Raw genomic sequence first — 23,512 nt, 5'->3', positions numbered from 1 at the left:
TTAATAGCAGATCAAATTAAAATACAGTCTTAAAGGTGCCATAGAATGGAAAACTGAATTTACCTTGGCATGGTTGAATAATAACAGTTCAGTACATGGACATAACATACTGTGAGTCTTAAACACCATCGTTTCCTACTTCTTATATAAATCAAGTGTTTGCAAAAGACGACTGAAAAAAGGGCAAATTCCAACACCACACCGACTGTTACGTAACAGTCCAGAAGCGTAATAGTTACGCCCACCACATTTGCATATACCCGCCCATGCTCTAGGCCAGCCGGACCTGCGCAGACGAGACGAGTCATCCGAAGACAGTGCCGACAATGACGGATCATGGCTATAAATGTTACGTTCCAGGCTGTGCAGGGGATGTGAGCACTTTTCATTCCCTTCCCACAGAAAAGGACTGTCAACAGGCATGGTTGATGTTTATCTACAACCGGATACCGCAACAATTCAATTCGAAGTTGTTAGTTTGCTCTGCCCATTTTACCACGGACAGTTTTTCGAACCTGGGACAATATCAAGCAGGCTTTGCTCAGCGTTTGACACTGAAGAAGGGGGCAATTCCAACTATATTGCCATTACAACCCCTACTGCAAGCAGTAAGTAGTGTTTTTTTCCACTTATTGACTGTTATAGCGATTTATATTTATAACGAATGTTTCTTAGTGAGCTAACAACATTAGCAATAATTTACCCTGTGTTGTCGAGATCAAACGTGAAATGCTAGTACAGTAACCTTAACCTAAGATAACTAGCAAACTAAGTAACTAGCATAACTAACGAAATAATCTGAAGACCTTACGTTATGTACGCAGAGGTTAATATTATTTCCTGCATGTATTGCCATATAAATCTACAAAATACAACCGTAACGTTAGACGCATCTATATAAATTCCGGGTAGATTTATAATGTAGCCTATATTTCATCAACACATTATTTTTCATAAAGGTCAGGAGCTAACTAGGTTAGTTGGGTTGCTTACAGATATCTCACTCGCTCCTTTTAGGTAACATCACCTTCTCCACCACTCAAGTTGAAAGTATTGTCATTTGACAAGTATTCTAGTCATTTTGTTCAAATATTTTTGGTTTGACAGTTGAAGTATGATTTTTTTGGCACTCTTGTGTTTCAGAGTACATCACATACCTCGTGTACAAATGATGTAGGCTGGCAAACTGATGGCCCTATTGTGTTATCCAGGGGAACACAACCATCTTTGAAAACAATGAGGTCCCACCTTCGAAGCAAAGGTAAATTTACTTACCATTAAGTACGTATGTGCTGCATGTTTAGCTAGGTTAGTCAGCTAAAGTCAGGGGAAGTTGTGGCCTAATGGTTAAAGAGTTGGACTCGTGATCCAAAGGTTGCGGGTTCGAGTCTCGGGCCGGCAGGGATTGTAGGTGGGGGGAGTGAATGTCCAGCGCTCTCTCCACCCTCAATACCACGACTGAGGTGCCCTTGAGCAAGGCACCGAACCCCCAACTGCTCCCCGGGCGCCGCAGCATAAATGGCTGCCCACTGCTCCGGGTGTGTGTTCACGGTGTGTGTGTGTGTTCACTGCTGTGTATGTGCACGTTGGATGGGTTAAATGCAGAGCACAAATTCCGAGTATGGGTCACCATACATGGCTGAATGTCACTTCACACTTCACACTTCAGCTGCTATTTTCAGTTCTACTACTAATCATTAGGATCCGTCTTTGCTAATGGACAGAGAACATGGCTTGTGCCCAGTTATTAGAAATCTTATGTGGGTTACCATTATTTCCCTTACTAATTCTATTTTTTAAACTGGCAGGCATACAGGTGTCAGTGTCGTCTCAAAGTGTGGGGGTAGGCACCACAACTACTGCAATGTCATGGCCAACAATACAGCCATTTACATCGACACCAGTGAAGTTTTCAAGGCCAGCCAAAAGGCGCCGTGTTGAATTGGAGGAGGATATGGAAATGGGGGATGTTTCCTCTGTATGCCCTGATCCACAAGATTCTACATATGATCCTGCACGGTCTGTTACAACTGAGACAGAATCATCACAGGTTTTGTAAGTACATTTATATTTCTCTAACAATTCAGCAATGTTTTCACACAAACTGTGACTTTATTTTTTGTTTTTTACTAACAGGCACAATGTTATTTCTTTCAGTGCCACATCATTGCCCTCCCATAAGGATGCAAAGTTCATAGTATTTGAAAAATGTCTTCTTAGCCTGTTTGAGAGTTGTCCTGTTTGCGCCAGAGCTTGTAATGTCCGTCCACGCAGAAGAGGGACCTTCATAGCCATTGACCAACTGTGCCCTCACTGTAACTTCTTTAGACAGTGGAGGAGTCAGCCTGTCATTGGCAGCACCCCTGTGGGCAACCTTCAGTTGTCTGCTGCCATCTATTTCAGTGGAGCTTCCTTTCTGAAGATGCAAAAGGTATTGTCTACTTTGTACACACCAAATGAGTCCAAGTTGAACAGGCCAACTAATTTTTTTTTTTTAAATGTTTTAAAAGGTGTTTAGGGCGATGTACCTGAAAACGCATACATACGATGCTTTTAGAAGGCATGCCAGGACATACCTTGAACCTGCTGTCATCCACAAGTGGAATGAGGAACAAAATTTGCAACTGCACTACCTGAGCCAGAACAAGAATGTCATTCTTGGTGGTGACATGCGAGCAGACTCGCCAGGTGGACATTTTTATGTCTATTTATTCTGTTGATATTAAAACATTACATTGCACAAGCCCATGTAAATATGCAGATGATGATGTGATCCTGTCATATAACTAATTCTGCTGTATTTTAAAATTATTAGAAACACTGTCTTTTTGTAATTGCAGGACATTCTGCCAAGTATGGGAGCTACACCATGATGGACTTGGAGACAAATAACATTATAGACATACAGCTGGTGCAGGTATTTGAACACTCTTATGTACAACTACTTAAAAATTGCAAGTATACAACCTTAATCATCAATTTTTACAAAGAGATCAAGAGATTGCTACTTCTCAAACACACTTCATAATATATATGTAATTTATGGAGATATTAAAATACATTTTATCTTTATGTTTTTCTGCACAGAGCAACGAGGTAGGGGGACGTTATCACATGGAGAAGGAGGGCCTTAGAAGAAGCTTGGATCTCCTGGAGAAAAGCGGTGTAAAGTTGGACTGCATTGTCACTGACCGTCACCCCCAGATAGAAAAGTTCCTAAAGGATCGTAAAATTAACCACTATTATGACGTCTGGCACATGGCGAAAGGTAATGCTTGCATCTTGGTTTACAGAAAATACATTTCAAATATTCATGGTTGAAGTACCCACTACCTGAAGAAGCTTACTGCATCAACCTTTAATTTTTACTTCATTAGGATTGTCAAAGAAGGTGGAGAAAATTTCCAGAGAGAAGGACTGCAGTTTGGTGAAGAAGTGGCATAAGAGCATCATCAACCACCTGTACTGGTCTGCCACTAGCTCTGATTCAGGACCAGAGAAGTTAGCCAAATGGACCTCTATCATCAACCACATTCAAGACATTCACACACATTCTGAGCCAGCATTCCCTAAGTGTCAGCATGAACAAAGGGTGTCTAAGGGACGTAGCAAGTGGTTTCAACCAGGTGTGTAACCTCAGTGTGTTAATTGCCTAAAACACTCATAAGCATGTTATGGGGCATGTTGCGTAAATACTCCAGTATTTATGTGTTGTATCAATAACATTAGACTGATTTTCCCCAAGGTTCGACAGCACTGAATAGGCTACATAAGGTCCTGATAAACAAGAGAGTCCTTTCAGATGTGGAGAAGCTGAGCCCACATTACCAAACATCAACTGTGGAGTCATTTCACAAAGTCATCTTGGACTTTGCACCCAAAAATGTTGTCTTCCCCTTCATCGGAATGCTATGCAGGTACGTCTTCTCTCTCACAACTTGAACATAGGTCACAAGACTATGCATTAACAAGTATGTGTGAAAGGGGGCCAATATGAACTATTTGTTTGTTTTATTGTCTTGTGCTTTAGATTGTACCTTTCTGCAGTGCACTTCAATGAGAATTGTGTCCGGCCACAAACGACAACATCTAAAGGGAAACTTGTGTACAAGCTTCACTTTCCAAAAGCCAAAAAGGGAGGATATACCGTCAAACCAGTAAAGACAGAGCAAACATTTTGTAAGCTTTTCCAAAAAGTATTTATTTTAAACATACTAACAAATGTGCAAGTCACTGTGCAAATAAATGAATTGAACTTTACTCATAATTCACAGGCTATGTCATCAACTTAATGGACAGTGTTTTTGAAGAGGTTGTCCATGATCCCTTTCCATATCTGGATGCCATAGAGCGGATTCCTGTGCCTCCGTACCTGTCTGCTCAGTATGACAGACCTTCCATGGAGAAAGCCATTGACAACACGTACACTTCTTCCAAGGAAACCCCAGCACCAGCTGACAAACCATCTATAGGCCAAATGTCTGCACCGCCTGCATTGAGAGAGGGAGAGGAAAGCACATATTGTTCATTTTAGTATTTATTTTGTTAACAGGTTATTCTTGTTTTATGTTTGTATGATGCGGAGGCACAATAAAAATGTCACATCAATAAGTATCTGTCATTATTGCATGTTTTGTCATTTCTAACATAGATCAGACGGTATGGCTGTGCAATGCACTGAACTCATAAAGTAATATGGATGTAACAGCACAATTCCACAACATGTAACAACTGTGTAAGATTGGCCTTACCTTTCCATCCCTCTGACGCTCACACGCCCATAGTCGGCTCTATAAACATTCATTGCATTTTGCAAAGAATATATATTTAAACACACAGGTTCAAGGCCGGGATGGTCTGTCATGCATGATATGTCGTGGGGAACTTGGCTCATTCTTCTTGTGACCTGTAAAAGAAAAAATCATAATGGCACTGTTATTTACAGTAATCTTTCATATTTTTGAAGCAGGAAAAAACACATGGGTTGCAAAAAATATATCAAGTGTAGTTGTGGAGTACCTGTGGTATTTCCCTGCAACATATATTTTCACTCTCGAGGGCCATGCGTGCACAATTTCCACAAGTACACCTGTAAAAAATATATTTATAGACATTGACAGTAGGCTACTCAGTTATTTACAAACAACACATTTATGGGGTGCTCAGTTCGCAGGTTACAGTTATTGACACAAAGTGAAAAATCTATCATTGTAAAATCGTATGGTTACACATTAAAATAATTCCAATGTTGTGAAAGTGCTAAAAATAAAGTCGTGACTGCTGACGTTATGAGTTACCGTGCAAAGTTAATGCTATATGCTATATAACCTTGACGTTACAGTTACCTTTTGCAGGTCCTTACTAAAAAACTAAATAATAAACTTACCATTCAGAAGGGTCGATGTGCAATCTCAGAACAACGGGTTGTTCTTCAAAATCGGTATCTTCGTCTGATACAGGCTCAAACATATAAGGTTGAATGCCTAGTCCCTCCATCATTCACGCCAGACAGTAAAAATCTGTTTGTGCTACTGAAAAGAGCCGCGCTGAGAAACAGCCAATCAGAGCAGACCTCCTCATTACTATTCATGAACCTTCCAAATAAGGCAAAAACAGACTGTGTCATTCTAGGGACAAATTCTAGGGTTGTAAATGGACATGTAAAACCGTTTCTGGGCATTTTTTCCCCTTACCTAAGTTACATACCTTCTATGTAGATATCAGAGAACAATTTAAAATATTGTTTCAATACATTCTATGGCACCTTTATATGTATAAATGCAGATGGTTTTACTCACAGTTTTCAAAAAAGTCAAAAGTCGTGACGTATTGTAGATATGGATGTCATACTGATGCTGCATTGTGCCTCTGGACTGGAGTCTCATTATGATCAATACTGTCTCTGTAGCTTCATTCATTCACATATTTCAGAAAACCGAGCTGGAGCTGGGCCGTGGAGGCTGTGCTTTCACCTCCAGCCAATCATCGACAGAGCTGTGCGGAGCGGCAGCCAATCAGGAGCGCGCATCGCTGCGTGATCAGCGGGTGGTACACAGTGGATCAGCTGAGTGTCCATGAGACGGATATTTAAGACATCCCTGCTGGACCTGATCCAGCTCTGGCATTTTACTCACATGTTTTATTCACGCTTACAACAGCGACCCCTCAAAAGCCTTGATTTTCTTCAGAACGCTGTGGAATGGCTTCCATTATTTCATCATGGCACCATAATATAATTAAAATAATGTTAAAGCAATGTTGACCTAGTTTATACAGTAATACGCCTATTTTTGTCATGGATTCATTCTGCAGTGTATCTGAGAAGAGAGATTTACACTTCATCTGGAATCATCTGGAGACAAAAAAAAAAATATATATATTTGTATGAGTGCATGAGTAAATCTAGAGCACTCCTGCCGAGGCTCATTAAAAGAAGAGACAGGAAAACATTACATAATTAATTTCACACAAACAAAATTTTACAAAATTTACTGGCTCCAAACATCTTTTTTCTTAATTCAGAGAATTGACTTAGACAAATGGGAAACTATCCAAAATTATGTTCATTTCAGTTCATTAATTTCTCCTTATAGGAAAATGATGGGGCATATAAACAAACCAAGCGGACCACTTATAACATGTTTCTGCAGTTGTTTTTGAAATACAACCCCTCCTTGTGAAAGATCAGTAATGTTATATGGTACATTGGGCGTTTATTTCTCAATTGAAAAAAATACATTTTATAATTTATTTTGCTAAATAACAATTTTTTTTTCTGTTTATTTGCTTTTCCACAACATATATCAAAATGATTACTTTTCTGGGAAGATAAAACTAAAACTTTTTTCATAAGTAATACAGTTTTTGTATTTTATTTGCTACATATTTCAAAACCACATAACTGTGACCATTAAGTTTTACAACAACTCTTTTATAACATATCAAAATTCTACCTTCTCAGGTATATGGTTTAACCAGAAATTAATTTTTAGATTTTTTTTTTTCACAACTTGAAAATTTGCTACCTCACACTGGAGGTCAACATGTTAAACGTACAGGTAGATCTGTTAAAATATGCTTTGAAATGAGCAGCAGAAAATATATAACTGTCAGTCCTCTGTCGTGCCTCTTGTGTCCATATTTGGTTCGTTTCCTGTCCTTGTTAAATGTAATGATTAGTTAATTCTTGTCCAGCTGTGTTTGTCTAATTGTCTATGATTATCCCTTGTATATTAGTCCTGTCTGTTGAGTTAGATTTGGTCTGGTCTACTCGTTACTCCCCGGTGCTCCTGTCTGTGTCTTGCCCTGCCTTGATGTCATCAGTAAAGACTATTATTTGAAGTTATATCCTCATCTGCGTGTCCTGTGTCCTCCCTCCTGTGTGCACCGTGACAATAACACTAAAATAATTGAATCAGCTAAATTAATTGAGCAGCTCATTACCGTTTTTCTTAAAGGGATAGTTCACCTGAAAATGTGATGTTTATCTGCTTACCCCCAGGGCATCCAATATGTAGTTGACTTTGTTTCTTCAGTAGAACAGAAAAGAAGATTTTTAACTCAAACCATTGCAGTCTGTCAGTCATATAATGGCAGTCAATGGGACTCACAGCTTTGAGAGAAAAAAAAAACATACACCGACAAAACCAACTTATACTCTGTGGCTCCTGGCGATATCCGTGCGGCGGATCAGAGGTAAAAAAAAATATATAAATACTGGTCTTAATTTCATTCAAAAGAAAAGAGAGGTTTGGGTAAAATGAGAGCCTTTTCTTCAGTTGTTTTCTTCAGATAAATATAATAATCCTAATGAAATGTAAATTAGAAGCAAAACCTGCCACCTGCTGGACGTTTTTTGCACATGTTCCCTGGCAAATGGTCTAACTGCTATAGGCATTTATTTACAGCTTTTCTATCATAGGGAAATCATTTTTGGTGTCTTTTGATTAAAATCAAAAGATTTAGATTTACTATCTATTAATTTAACGTACATACAATGGGCCAAAAAAAAAGTTTATAGATTTTAATTTTAGTTGATATTTTTAACTGAACTAATTTACAACAAAGAGATTTATCCTGATTCTAAACCATTTAAATAAATGTGTTTTTAAAAAATGATTATTTAAATAAAATCAAATAGATGCAAATAGTCAATACTAAACCATTTGCCATATATATATATATATATATATATATATGCATGACTGACAATTATCCATCACAAAACTATATAATCCAAATGAATTCAAATACATCCATCTTCAATTTAGGCGTAAAGATTATTTGAGTGTGCTAGTGAAAATGCTTCAATCATTAATATTCTTTATGGCTAATTACATTTTTGGTTGCACTCCCTGTGTTATATTAATATTAGAACGACAGAAAGGGTGTCAAATCTGCATTAAGAAGGTTTAAATGACTTAATTCTATCACAATTTTCACTACAAGCCAGAATCTGTTTAGAGCCTTTGCTATTATTTTAAGCATTAAGGCGTTTGTACGTTACCTGCATTTATAACATGTATGTTTTGATAGACACATTTTTTGCTCTTCAACTAGGCCTAAACAGAACATCAATTTTGAGTGAATTTCTGACAGTAAATTTGACATGTTCTTAACAGGTGTGTGTGTGTGTGTGAGGCAGGTGGGCATGACATTATTGCTTTATTCCTATGGGTACAAACATACGCCACAAAGCTTCATGTCAATCAAGTTCTAGATTTTGTGCCTCAGAAGTATGAAATGCCTGATAACTCTGACATGGGCCAAAGCAGCCAAAGAAGAGCTTCGTATCAGGACTGAATGCCGATAAGAGTCGTATATTTACTACAATGACACACACAGATCAGTCGTCGCCAACACAATGACAACACATGGGAAATGACCCGTGAGCCCCGCCCCCTTCCCTGCCTTTATCCCCTCCAACCAATCCGCTTCGCCGACACATGCGGGCTCTCAACCAATCAGCGTCGCCGTTACACGCGCATCCTCCCCAACAGACCCAAAGAAGCTTAAACAGAGTTAAGATGGCGGCATGTGGATGAGTAGGTTGTATATTTCATCTCTTCGGTTGCTTTCGGCGAAGAAAACATACATTCTCAAACCTAACCCCTAAAGAATAGAGACAAGCCCCCCACAAAATAATTTACCCGGGACCGAGCCCATGACGTCCATTCACTTCGTGGTTCACCCGTTACCCGGGACCGAAGACCAGCTAAATGACAGGTATTTATAAGAAAGAAGCGGGTTGCGATCTGTATTTACCTCAGGATGAGGTGAAAGCGCATTCAAAGATTGTAAAGAAAATATCTGGGGTATTTTATGCCTGCTGCAAACGCTCAAGGTTGGACATTTGGGTCTAAAAATAACGAGGCCCTTCTGACTTGAGACACAATGCGGGTTGGGGGATGGGGAGCTGAAAAGAGAGGGAACTGCGATAAATTTAGGTCTTTACACGTCAAATAAAGACTTTTATTTTAAATATACGATTTATTTATTACATTTAACTCGTGTTTATTATGATACGCCGATTGAATGCGAAGAGATTTGCAGAATAAAAATCCTCTCAGGTTAGCCGGTTAGCTTTTAGCACTGCGAGAGCTCATCCGTTTAATTCATTTATCTTTATAAAGTTGGTGGAAATCACATCACAACTAGTGTAAAATGTGTTTTGACGTTTCTGTTTTGTTTCATATTATCCAGGGCTGGACTATTAATTTTAACAGTCGTCTATAAACGTGAAGACACGATCTTTTTGATGTTTTCGATAAAGAATTGCAATGTTATGAGTTTAATGTTATGCTTTATTTCCTTTTTCATGTCGTAAAAATCCAATTCCAAAAGCTGTAGTTATAATATAACCATAGTCTCTTTTAATGACGCTACATTTCTTGAAATGTTATAAACAAACTAAATTTGGTCAAAATGGTTGCAGATAGTTGGTGATGGAGGTGGTTATGTCTGGTGACAGCTGCATCAGGAGTCCGTGGCTAGTAACATTGAAAGCATCTTTGGACAAAATGGGTGTCTCTTTGCCTTCTCCTGTTGGCTAAAGAAGGTTTTAACGCTGTGTGTTGGGTTTTTCCCACTGTAGTTTACCCAAATCCCTTAAAATGCGCATTTTGTCATGGGTTTTGTAAGAGCAGCCTCATACTAGGCTAAGCATCAGAGGAAGCCATCAAAGGAAAAGGTGACAGATAAATCATAACAAAGTTATAAATTTTGGATATTTTTTGCATTTTGACACTAGAATAAAGGCATGTTTATTATAAACATATATATACACAGACACGCATGCATGCATATATATACATATAAATATATGTACTTTATGCATTGAGTACTTAATGCAAATTTTTGTTTGGCATTTTAAATAGTCACGTTTATTTTCATCTTTGTTTTCAGCTGGGTCTTATGTTTAATATAAAATGTTTTGCATAATTAAATTTGATGGATTATGAAGTTTACTCACTTTTTTTGGTTGTGACCGTGTCTCAGTCCACATTCACACTGATGTTTATAGGAAGCCAAACAATTTAAATATAAGAATAATTTTACATTATTATTATTGTTGTTACTGAAATACAGCTGCATAAATAAAATGTGTATAAGTTATAGTATATTAGTTATGTATATTAATTACTTTTTATATAAATTTACCCACACTATCTATCAATGATTCCGATTTCATAAGTTTGTTAAATATTTTATTGTTAAACTACAATATTTATGTTTTTTTTTTTTTGGCAGGGAACTATAGCTTCTGTGAAAATGGGCTTTAAAAAATGTGTTGTTACAAATCAAATGAAATGGTTTAATCTGTCCTCAAAAATGTAGAAATTCGGTGAATTTGTAACAGCTGCACATTGCGTTCCTAAATGCCTATTAAAACCTCAGCGCATGCAGAGATCGAGTTTGCTGCCTTTACTGTGAACCAAAATCATATCACGAGCAGCTTGTGTTTGCTTTTAAAACATGCAGTGCAAGACACTACATCATTCAAATTAAGCCTTTTGTTTGGACAAATGCACAAAGCCATATTGCGCTTTTGATTTTTTTCTATGGACAGATGCTTTTATATTGATAATAGCAGTGTTAAAATATTTTTTGGTTCTGATACTCTGGCAGAACAGATAAGACTGGCAGGCTGTGAGAGTGAATCACTGTCAGAAGTAGAGTAATATAGTATACAGCGGTGTAATAATATTCTTTATGGTAAATAGTGCCATTTAGGCAATTGATAGTGTAGATAATAAAGAATCGTAAGCCATTTATTTAATTAGTGCATGGAAATGTTACTTTATGGCATTAAAATGTTTATGAACCGTGTTTCAGTCACTTTATGCATCAAAAGGTCATCATTTCCAACAAAGGGAAAACATGCCTTGCATCAAGACTAAATGCAATTAAGCGATTTTGTTTGTACGCCTAGTGCCCTACATGTTATCACGTTCTTCCATTTCTCGCTACTATGTTTAGGTTGTCCTGTTCATTACTATCTGTCATCCCCAGAACGGATGTATACTTGCACTAGTCATTAACATTTCAGCATGTACATGGTGACCTCCATCCTTCATTTTCCACTGATATGTCCTGCAATAATGAGCCGTGACTTGAAGGCTTTTCTGCTATGCTGCGTTGACAGGAAACGAGGGACCTTTCTGCACACGTGTCCCCTTCATGCTAGATTCAGCATGATCTCAGTAGCTTAGGCTGCTGCTGTGCAAGGATATTCTCTGTGCACATTGAAGTATGATGTTGCTGCTCTTGGGCTTTTTAGTCTGTATCATGAAGTGCATGCATTGAAAAGCTTGTGTATGCATGTGTTTGCTTTATACCCAATTTTTGGCAATATTTCCCTGCCAATATAGTATTATGTGCCATGCATTATGGTATTGTGGGTGAGCATATTCGTGTTGTTTTTGGTTTGTTTTTTTTAAGTACTTGGATGAAGGTTTTTTCCGGGAGCTGCTTTCAGGACTTTACTCTTTTTCATACTGCGTTCATCTACAGAGGTCGTTTACAAAGAGGAGCTGCTCAGTGGTTCAGTATTGATTGTATTGAAATGAGATGAGAATCTGAAGCTCTTACTGATAGGTTTAGATGATTGTATGTAGTAATTTGACTGTAATTTGAAAAATGACTTATTGTTTGTAAACATCATGGTGTTTGTGTTCAGAAGTTGTCTCCATCGCTTATCATTGTTCAGATGTAGCTGTAGGCATGTTGCTGTACTAGTGTGCCAAGTATGCCAAGCAAAACATTGGCTCTTTTCCAAAACCTCGTGAGCTGCCTAAAAAGTGAGCATCCTAACTGAAATGAAACCTCATAAGTATGGTATGCAGCCGTTTTTACAGCTGGTTTATGACACACTTTTTGTCTAAGAAGAGCTTGAAGGACTAAATTTGGACAACTTCTGAGAGAAATTTGGAACCATTTGCACGCTGCCGTAAGAATCACATCTTCATATGTTGCTGTCTGCTGTGGTCTTTGTTTACTGGTCTTTGTATAAATATGCACTGTTTTAAAGCCCATTTAGCTACTTTAAGGAATCATAAATCAACATTGATTGAATTTAGCAAGTAATAACTAATTTTGCCTAATTGTTTTGCTGGTAAAATCATTGATACTGATAACACTGAAGTTTGATGCACTGCCATTTGTCTGTCCTCTTTTAGTATTTTTTTTATTTTTTTGCAGCTGAGTTGATAACTGTAAAACGCAGCGTTCGTCACTGTCACTTACCCAGCCGTAAATAAAGGATGGGTGGGACAAATAGCGACCAACCATCCTACTTGTACAACGACAGAATTAATTAACAAATTACGCAGAATTAAGTAACAAATTACTCAGAATTTACTCATTTATGCAAGTTTCATGAATGAGATTACAAATCTTTGCATGTTTATTACAAATGTTTGATGACTTGGGAGTCAATTGTTTGTGAACTGAAACTAAGCCTCCAGGTTTATTTGAACATTCATTATTTGATGGATTAAGTTTTTTGAAATTGAATTTTCCAAATGTGTTTTTCATATGTATATTAAAGCATTATTAGTATTTAAACATGACAGGAATAAGTGTAAAATGCCCAGAATAAAGTGAAGAGTAAAATCACCCACAAGGCCACTTGGTTTTTTCTGACCAAGAGGCCTGATCTGTTCCTCAGTTTTTCTTCCGTCTCCTACAGTTTTCCTCTATTCAAACCATAATAGTCATCCTCTCTCCTGCCAAGGTTTTGGTGTTGGCCATTGCTCAAGCCAATCTAAATGATGACTCTCTACATTCAGCTGTGCCTTTGATAATGTGGCGTGAGCATTATTATTTTAGACATTGAATAATTGTATTTACTGTGTACATTGAGTCTGTTTTATAAGCCCAGTGCATCACATGCCTTTTGATGTTTCTTATAGGCTCCGTGAAGTGTCGGAAAAGCTCAACAAATACAACTGTAACAGGTATGTTTGCATTTTAAGCCCGGTGGTTTTAGAGTTCTTTCCACATCAATGAAGTATTGAGTTTTGTGAAAACACTTGACTAACATTTCTCTGTCCGCACGGTAGTCATCCACACCTTATTCCATTGGAGCAGGCCAAACTAAAGCAGTGTGTGGTTGGTCCAAATCATGCTGGATTCCTCCTTGAGGTAATTTCTATTATGCAGCACTGTTATTTTATATCGTGCATTTCTTCAGGCTTTTTCATAAACCTGTTTTGTTTTTTTCATGTGGTTCATTGCATTTAATTTTTTAAACTTTTAAATTTTTTTTATTTTTATTTGGGTCATTGTATTTTAAAGCAATAATTTAAGTCAATATTTTTAAATAGTTGTTTTGTAATTTTATTTATTTATTTGAAAATCAGGACTAAACGAGAAAAAGCACCCTTTGGCTATTTAATTTATGCAATGGTGAAAAAAATGGCAAAATAGGCCTACATGGGGGAAGAAATGTGAAAAACTTTCAAAATTGCAGAAAATGTTTCATTTTGGTGCATCCCTACTAAATATGAATTAGAGATGTAATGGTATGAAATTTCTTATCAGGATTAAAATGACCTAAATTATCATGGTTATCTTAAATGATCACGGTATTGTTAAAATGTGCTGGAAATGTTTTTGAAAAGTACTGAAACATAAATAATTTCACCAAATTTTGTACTTTAAATCAACAAACAACAAATAAAATTACTTTTTGTTTGTATAAACAATAACATTACCAGTGATGGCCGGATTTTAAATGACAACATGACTGTCAACAGTTTATTTAATAACATGTACGAAATGTTCAAATAAAGCTGTGAAAAAGTTTCATTAAAATGCTAAACCTCACATTTCAGCCTTTAATTAAAAAAGGTTTAAGTCAAAATGCAAATTGATTAATAAATGATTATATGTATTTTATCTGCTCCATAAATAGTTTTAGATACCTTATCCGAATTGTTTAAATGTGTAGAATCCACATAAGCTTGTTTTTCATCAACCAGTCAAAATTTACAGCAGGGCATGCAAATGTGGTCCGTTTTTTTTGGCCAGACAGAAATTGTAATGTCACTCTCTGTAAATCCTCTCTGACACTAGGAGGCGCTTACGGAACAGTAGAATTAGAGCTGTTTCTCGTAAACTCCGTGAACGAAGCAGCATTGCTATTAAGAACACTACTTATTAGGTATTACATGGAGCGAAGAAAACAAATATGCCATTGAATCTTTGGTACGTTTATAGAATTAATTCATTTGCACTCACACAAAACGAAACTACTCTGCTGCTTTGCGCACGTGAGACTTACTTAAAACTGTGCTTTATGCTGGACAGTATTTGTTTATCCTCGGTTGTTCAAATCGCGGTAATCGAATACGCTTTTAATGATTATTAAAATATGAAACGGTAATACTAACCGTGGGGAATTTATCATGATTTATCGTCAAAACGGTAATCGTTCCATCCCTAATATGAATATTGCGGCATTTGCTGGTACTCATGTTGTTCAAAACCAGTTTGCTGTGTTTGCTCTTTTCCATTATATTTACATTTATGAATTTGGCAGACCTTTTTATCCGAAGTGACTTGCATTGAATTCAAAGCAATTTCCATAAAAACTGAATTTCACAGTGACAGTTTAAGTTTCAAAAGGACCTTTTTTGTCGTGTTTGAAGTTTTTGAACTATTGTATACAAAAGAGCAATGCACAATTTCTTCAAAAACTCTGCTTTTGTTTTGCATTGAAGAAAAAAAATGGGATTGGAACAACAGGAGGATGAATATATAATGAATTTTTTGTCTAATGAAAACAAAGCGATGCAGAAAATGACAAACTCTTTTTGTTTTAGGATGGACGTATCTGCAGGATAAACTTTGCCGTCCAGCCTGACCGACTGGAGCTCGGCAAGCCTGATGGCAATGATGGGTGAGAAATTAATACTCCTGTTAGATGCATGGAAAATGCATGTATGAGCTGGCATGCAAAATAATTCTAGATCTGTTCCTTCTGGTTATAATTGCTCCTGGTTTATCTATTAAGTTTGTCTTGATTCTGTTTCTAGTGTGCTGAATTTTCACCAGCATTACCCACCTTATATGATTTAAAGGTTGTGTTGTGGGCTTTGGCGTGAAGACATACTGACGATTTTATGTTAGCGTAGTGTAAATACGCTTAAATATGAACACTATATATGATGAAGTAATTATTCCACAGACGTAGACTTAGTTGCATGGAAAAAATGTGCTTGCATTATATTCTTAGTGATGGAATGAAGCGGTTCAAATGGAAGGAACTCAGTCTGAATCTACAGGCTTCAGAACATTTTACAAAGGCGTGGCCAGCTTTTGTAGTCTGGTTTTATCAGCAGTGGTGTTTTATTACTGAAATGGTGAAAACCAAATACACATGCAAGCATGTTACAACACTACCTTATAAACACTTTAATATTTGGTGGTACAGAAGATTTTAGATTAAGACATAAAAATATATTGTAACTCTTACAGTTCAAAGCTTCTGAGTATGAAAAGACCATTTATTGAAAGTAAACTGCAAAAATAACTGATTATGCTCATGATGACCGCTTTGCTGTCCACTGCTTATTGCAGTGGTTTGTTTGTGCATTTTTGTTTGAACCAAGGAGGTGGGTTAGTGCTTCTTTTCGTGTTGTTTTTGGCATCGAAGCCATGTCGCAGCAGTGCAAATCCCCTTTTGTGAACCTCAAGCAATCCTCTGTGTTTGTATATGACCGAAATATTTAGTGGGCATGATGGCACATGATTTAGGGGAAATCTTTAGCAGTTCCCTGCCAGCCTTTCCTACAGCTCTTGCCTGAGGAATGAGCTGCAGTCAGTTCTGATTCCCAAGGGTGTTGCCATGTTAGTCGCCCCACGGGACAAGATTGGCTCGTAGGCCTGGGCTCTCCAGGCTCTGTGATGGTCCCACATGTGGGACTATAGGTTTGTAACTGATCTCCCATCTTTTGTTTCCAGTTCAAAGTTGAGCAGTGTCTCAGGGGCAGGAAGGAGCTCCAGGCCAGGCAGGACTAGTGATCCGCCCTGGTTCCTGTCTGGTTCTGACACACTGGGCAGACTGGCAGGCAACACCCTTGGGTAAGTCGTGGCAGGGCTATCAGAAATGCAGCCATCAGGTAACGTTGGCAGGCACACGTGCAGTGCTGCCTTTGGTTATAAGAAACCTTTTTAAAGATGTTTTTGCTGTTTTGTTTGCATGCAATAAAATGCATGAAAATATTCACACTACAAACATGTTTCCAGAAATGTTTATTTTGTGTGAGATGCTCAATTACTATTACACTTAATTCAATGTTTTTCTAAAGTATGTTTGTTAGAGCCATGCAATATATCTAAAAAAAAAAATAGTGGTACTTTTTGACTGAGATTCAATGATCATTAAAAGTAGAAAATAATAATTATTATAGCAAAGTAGGTTGAAGTGTGTGTAGATGGATAGATAGAGAGAGAAATAGCTCTATTTATGAAAAATATTTAAGCATTTTTATTTTCACTCGCTGTGACCCTGGACCACAAAACCGGTCTTAAGTGTCAATTGTTATTCTCTTTTTCATAATCTGAAAGCTGAATAAATAATCTTTCCATTGATGTATGGTTTGTTAGGATAGAACAATATTTGTCTGAGATACAACTATTTGAAAATCTGGAATCTGAGGGTGCAAAAAAATCTAAATATTGAGAAAATCACCTTTAAAATTGTTCAAATGAAGTTCTTAGCAATGCATATTACTGATCAAAAATTAAGTTTTGATATATTTACAGTAGGAAATTTACTGAATATCTTCATGGAACATGATCTTTATTTAATATCCTAATGATTTTTGGCATAAAAGAAAAAATATAATTTTGACCCATACAATGTATTTTTGGCTATTGCTAAAAAATATACCCCAGCGACTTAAGACTGGTTTTGTGGTCCAGGGTCACATATACAAAAATACATAGTCATAAACAGCAATATTTGTATATATTGTATATTCTATGATTACAATAATTATATAATTTGTTTATTAGCCATTGTAGCTTTAAATAATGACATTTTTTAAAAGTAAAATGCAGTACATTATCCACAGTTTTTCACTAAATGAACGGGGAATAATATTCCATAATTTGTAATTAATGAATCACTATGAATATGCATAGTAACAAACAGAAATATTTATATATTATATAATTGTATATTATTATATAGAACAAGACTGTATATTATAGAATATTTATCATTAGACACTATTACCAAAACATAATTACACAGTAATAATTTTTTATTATATAAATATTATCATTTTAAATGTAATTTATAGTACATAGTATTTAGCATAGAGTTTTACTAAAACATTAAAATATATGAATGCATAATTAGCGTTTGAGTGACCTTGAATTGTTAAATCTGTTTTAAACTGATTAAATCACTGAATCAATATTAAAATATCTTAATTCTCTCATGTTCACAAGACAAAAAATATGAAACTAGTCCTTAGAAGTGGGCTGCTGGAGTTTAATATCAGATGCAGAGAGAATCTCGTTGGCCGTATACTGATCCTGATTGTCGCTGTGCCTGACAGGAGCCGCTGGAGTTCAGGAGTAAATGGTGGCAGCAGTGGAGGTGGAGGCAGCAGCGGCGGAGGCGCAGGAGGAGGCAGCGGGAGCGGAGGGGGCGGTGGAGGAGGCGCTGGAGGAGGAGGATCTTCAGGCCGGTCCTCCGCAGCAGCCCGTGATTCACGCAGACAGACCCGTGTAATCCGCACTGGCAGAGATCGAGGCTCCGGCCTGCTGGGCAGTCAGCCACAGCCCGTAATTCCAGCCTCCGTCATCCCAGAGGAGCTCATCTCTCAGGTAACACTCGCTTCAGGGGCCTCTTCCACATTCCTGATTTTTACTGTTTAAGTTGGATGTGCTTGCCATAGCTCTGCTTAATAAGTTCCATGTAATGTTTGTGTATATTATTCAGTTTTTTACATAACAGAACTTCATTATCAATTGAGAATCTCATAGCATTTTAAGCTTTAGACATACAGTCAGACTGAAATAATAAAATAAAGAAGCTGAAATAAATGGTCATTTAGCAATACACATAGGGCTGCAACTAATAATTATTTTGATTATTGCCTGCAGTCATTGTATTGAAAAATATTTAAAAATATAGCTGCGAGCAGCGATGACGGGCCCAAGCCGTCAGCATACGCCACCCCGGTGGCATCGATAAAACGGTGCCCAGCGAGCACAAGCATCACAGTAACCCTCTGGCAGTTTGGTTTTAAGGGATACGGCAATTAAAGGGTTAATCCAAACCATCAACTCTGTGAAACACACACACACAGAACAACATATAAAACTTTAAATTCTATGAAAATATATTTTTCATTGGTAGTTGATGTTAGTTAATGCATTTACTAATGCTAACAAATGAGAAATTATTATAGTTACCAAAGGTTTTAATGATTTATAAGCATTTTTTAATGATTTATTTTTCCATTAACTAAAATGAATAATTTTTTCTAACACAAATGAATAAAGTAAAAAATATATTGTTAATATTTAATGTTATTTGTGAATTAACCAATGTTAAAAAACAACATTATTTAACTGTTGTTAATTTACATCATTAATAAATATATACCATTTAATGTTGAAATCAATGTTTTAATGTTTAAAATCAATTCCAAAATGTGTTAATATATTAAATTTTAAAGTTTTATCTTTTGAACATGACTATTTTTCTAATATTAAAAATATTATGTTCATTGTTAGCTCATTGTAAGTTCATACTATCAATGAAGAATTAACATGCTTTAAAAAATATATTTTTCATTGTTAGTTCATGTTAATTAATGCATTCCCTACTGTTAACAAATGAGACTCAATTATAAAGTGTTATCAAAACCTTTAATGCTTTAAGCATTTTTTAAGGATTTTATTGAGAAGTTTAAACAGACTCTCTCTCTCTCTCTCTCTCTCTCTCTCTCTCTCTCTCTCTCTCTCTCTCTCTCTCTCTCTCTCTCTCTCTCTCTCTCTCTCCCCTCCACACTCACTGAACTCACACAGTCAGTCACTCACCCAGTCACCTACCGCACACATTAGAAGCACAGTGACAGGATATCTCTGATAAGTTTTAAAATTTTCTTCTCGCCATAGTGTACTGTAAATTCATGGAATTAATCACATATCCTCAGACTGTCTTGTTCTGTGTTTGGTGTGAATTTGTGGTTTCTGCTTGGAGGTGTATGAATTTGTTTACAGCCCGTTTTGAAAAAAAAAAACACATAAAAAAAAAAAAGCCGACTTCCTGTTGGTCGTAGCTAATGTCTGTAAATTAGAAAGTTGTCCGGCTTAATGTGAACAATTTATGTACCAAGTTTGGTGTCTGTAGCTATCATTATATATATATAATCATTAATAATTATATTCCATTTAATGTTGATCAATATTAATTCCAAAATGTGTTAATATATTATTAAATTTTAAAGTTTCTCTTTTGAACATGACTATTTTTCTAACATTAAAAATATTTTGTTCATTGTTAGTTCATTGTAAGTTCATACTATCAATGAAGAATTAACATGCTGTAAAAAATTATATTTTTCATTGTTAGTTCATGTTAATTAATGCATTCCCTACTGTTAACAATTGAGACTTAATTATAAAGTGTTATGAAAACCTTTAATGCTTTATAAGCATTTTTTAAAGATTTAAAAAAAACAGACCCTCTCTCTCTTTCTCTCTCTCACCCAGCTCCTCAATCCACACAGTCACTCACACAGTCACTCACACCCCACCCCCACCCCCTCACTCAGCTGCAGGCTGACAGGGAACTCTCACTCATAGAAGCATTGTAACAACTGTCTGATAGTTTTTAAATTTTCTCCTCTGCATAGTGTATTGTAAATTCATGAAATTAATCACATATCCTCAGACTGTATTGTTCTGTGTATGTAATTTTTTATGAAGTGTTTGGAAGCTGCTCTTAAAAGATAAAAAAAAAAAAAAAATCTCTTTTTTACTGTAACTTTAATAAATTGCCATTAAATCATCGTTCAAGATATCCTAAATCCGTCCGCAATTTAGCATCTTCAGTATTTTGGCATCATGAGAAAAAATGTTTGGTGTGATTTACGTGTTTCTGCTTTGAGGAGTATGAATTTGTTTACAGCCCGTTTTAAAAAAAAACCCACATTAAAATAAATATAGCCGACGTCCTGTTGGTCGTAGCTAATGACTGTAAATTAGAAAGTTGTCCGGATTAATAAGAACAATTTATGTACCGAGTTTGGTGTCTGTAGCTAAAACTAACCCCCCCATTTTTGACAAAAGGTGGCGCTATAGAGTGTCTCTTCCACGCCCGTTTATGAGCTTTTTCCAGTGTCTAACTATCATTAATACTCATATGTGTGTTGAGTTTCATGACATTCTAAACATGTTATCTGCCTCAAAATCACCAGAAACGAATTTTCAACTTTGACACGTTGCCATGGCAACATAATTTTAGATATCAATATTCCCTTCACAGTTTTACATCGGCCGTGTTTTGACATTATTCTGGTGAAGTTTGAAGCAAATCGAGTAAAAATAAGATGCTGAATTCAAATAATTTTGAAAACGACACACTTCCTGCAGCCAGTTGGTGGCGCTATAACTTTCAGTCATAATAGTCACATCTATCCGATCGGCATCATACAACGAACAAACCACTGGAGTTTGATCAACATCATACAATGTATGTGGACGTTATTAGGCATTTCCTGGGTCTCATTTTTCGCCATAACTTCATCGCCTCGCCACGGGCAAACCGTTCGACATATCAAAAATATCTTCGCAATTTAGCGTCCCCAATGTCTTGAGATCATGTTCACCGAGTTTGGTGGCAATCGTATGGAAATCCTCAGAGGAGTATATCAAATTCCAGAGCATGCGCTTTTTAAACAGCCCTGAATAGCCGACTTCCTGTTGGGCGGAGCCTATGACATGCTGCGCGGAAGTTGTTCGGCTCAATGAGTTCTATATGTGTACCGAGTTTCATATGAATACGTGCAAGTATGTGTGAGCTATACATCAAGCTTTCTGACAATTTTCCAGGGGGCGCCGTAGAGCCCCTGTGCCACGCCCGGGTCCCAGCCTCAGCGGCGTCCTAATGGCCGCAGGTTCCAACGTGCGTGCCAATTTTCGAGAGTTTTCGGGCACGTTAAGGCCCCCAAAAGTGCCCGGATGATTAAAAAAAAAAAAAAAAAAAAAAAAAAAATAAAAAAAAATAAAATAATAATCCTTAGAAGAACAATAGGGCCCTGCGCCTTACTGGCTTGGGCCCTAATGATTAGCAAATATAAAAGCATACCAATCGGTGTGTAAAGATTTGAAATATAAAAGCTACAGTATATAAGATTTTGAAAATATATTATCAAATATAAATATATGCTAAACATACAATTCAGTAAAATAACAAAACAATTCATATAGCTTTTCACATTAAAAGCTTAGAAACATTAGTTTAAATTATAAAGCAAAATATTGTATTTGTATTACAAACCTTGTTTAGTTTGCATTTAAAATTTTATTAATAACTAAAGATGGAAAAATCAATAAAATGCAGGTAATTAAATTGGGCTTATGCAGTTAATAAAAATAAGAGAATATACAAAATTAATACTATATTTTTAATCTTAATTTAATTCATTATATTGAATTCATTTTGAGGTGACGCGTGACCCAGACCTGTTGTGTAATGTCGTAACCGATTGGCTTTGCTTCCCCAATCAGGCCCAGGTGGTTCTTCAGGGAAAGTCCAGGAGTGTCATCATTCGAGAGCTGCAGCGCACAAACCTTGACGTGAACTTGGCTGTAAACAACCTGCTGAGCAGAGACGATGAGGACGGAGATGACGGAGACGACACGGCCAGCGAGTCCTATTTACCTGGAGGTAAGCAGACACAGAAGATGGGTCACGGTTATGATGCTCAAGACTGTCATTTAACTTTTCTCACAATACCTTTCATACTTCCACAGAAGACTTGATGTCACTGCTAGACGCGGACATTCACTCTGCTCACCCCAGCGTGATCATTGATGCGGACGCCATGTTCTCTGAGGACATCAGCTACTTTGGCTATCCCTCTTTCCGACGCTCTTCCTTGTCTCGTCTTGGCTCTTCACGAGGTAAAGGCTAAAACACAGTCATGCTTGCGTTCACTCAGTGTCATGAAGCCATACAGCAAGATTTGTGGAAATGCTTGTGCCACAACCACTTCGTTCATCGTTAACGCTTTTTTAAATATTTAGAGTCACAACTCGCAACACATTCATGCAGATATGAAAGATGCTGTTGATTTGAAACTGAAGTCAAACAAAAGATTATTCATAAAAGTACTGTCAAACGATTAATCACGATTAATCGCATCCAAAATAAAAGTTTTTGATTACATAATATATGTATGTGTACTGTATATTTATGTATATATGTAAATACACACACATGCATTGTACAGGTGCATCTCAAAAAATTAGAATATCGTGAAAAGGTTGTTTTTTTTTTTTTATTGTAACATTTCAAAAAGTTAAACTTTCTTATGGATTCATTACATGTAAAGTAAAACATTTAAAAAGTTTTTTGTTTTAATTTTGATGATTAGAGTTTTTACAGCTCATGAAAGTCAAAAATCCAGTATCTCAAAATATTAGAATATTTACATTTGACCTTCTCTAAATGAGTCAATAACAATCAGTGACAGAAGGTCATTACCGAAAGGGCTGGCTGTTCACAGAGTGCTGTATCAAAGAATATTAAATGCAAAGTTGACTGGACGGAAGAAATTGTGTAGGAAAAGATGCACAAGCAACAGGGATGACCGCAAGGTTGAGAATACTGTCAAGCAAAGCCAATTCAGACACTTGGGAGAGTTTCACAAGGAGTGGGCTGAAGCTGTAGTCAGTGCATCAAGAGTTACCACGCTCCAGTGTCTTCAGGAAAAGGGCTAACAAGCCACTTCTGAAACAGAAACAACGTCAGAAGCAT

General features: G+C 36.7%; 3 protein-coding genes across 3 annotated transcripts in view; 2 read left to right on the top strand and 1 right to left on the bottom strand.

The window, feature by feature from the left end:
• ifnlr1 (interferon lambda receptor 1) overlaps positions 1 to 23,512 on the bottom strand; it is a 676,379-nt gene that overhangs the window by 509,586 nt on the left and 143,281 nt on the right. The gene's annotated exons all lie outside the window — the stretch shown is intronic.
• On the top strand, positions 293 to 4,606 carry LOC306878422 (uncharacterized protein). The gene is made up of 11 exons (XM_079430771.1): positions 293 to 608; positions 1,144 to 1,261; positions 1,809 to 2,055; positions 2,158 to 2,431; positions 2,511 to 2,688; positions 2,841 to 2,917; positions 3,088 to 3,268; positions 3,378 to 3,626; positions 3,746 to 3,917; positions 4,031 to 4,179; positions 4,275 to 4,606. The coding sequence occupies exons 1-11, from the start codon at positions 327 to 329 to the stop codon at positions 4,532 to 4,534; spliced, it is 2,187 nt and encodes a 728-aa protein (XP_079286897.1). The 5' UTR covers positions 293 to 326; the 3' UTR covers positions 4,535 to 4,606.
• LOC306878245 (E3 ubiquitin-protein ligase UBR5-like) overlaps positions 9,018 to 23,512 on the top strand; it is a 62,167-nt gene continuing 47,672 nt past the window's right edge. The window contains 8 exon segments of the mRNA XM_079430468.1: positions 9,018 to 9,225; positions 13,413 to 13,457; positions 13,563 to 13,644; positions 15,327 to 15,403; positions 16,468 to 16,587; positions 18,075 to 18,345; positions 22,261 to 22,420; positions 22,507 to 22,656. Of these exon segments, the coding sequence (XP_079286594.1) occupies positions 9,164 to 9,225; positions 13,413 to 13,457; positions 13,563 to 13,644; positions 15,327 to 15,403; positions 16,468 to 16,587; positions 18,075 to 18,345; positions 22,261 to 22,420; positions 22,507 to 22,656 (967 nt within the window). The 5' untranslated portion in view covers positions 9,018 to 9,163.

This window comes from Barbus barbus, assembly GCF_936440315.1.
Source record: "Barbus barbus genome assembly, chromosome: 12".
NCBI lineage: Eukaryota > Metazoa > Chordata > Actinopteri > Cypriniformes > Cyprinidae > Barbus > Barbus barbus.
This window is presented reverse-complemented; position numbering and strand designations above follow the sequence as displayed.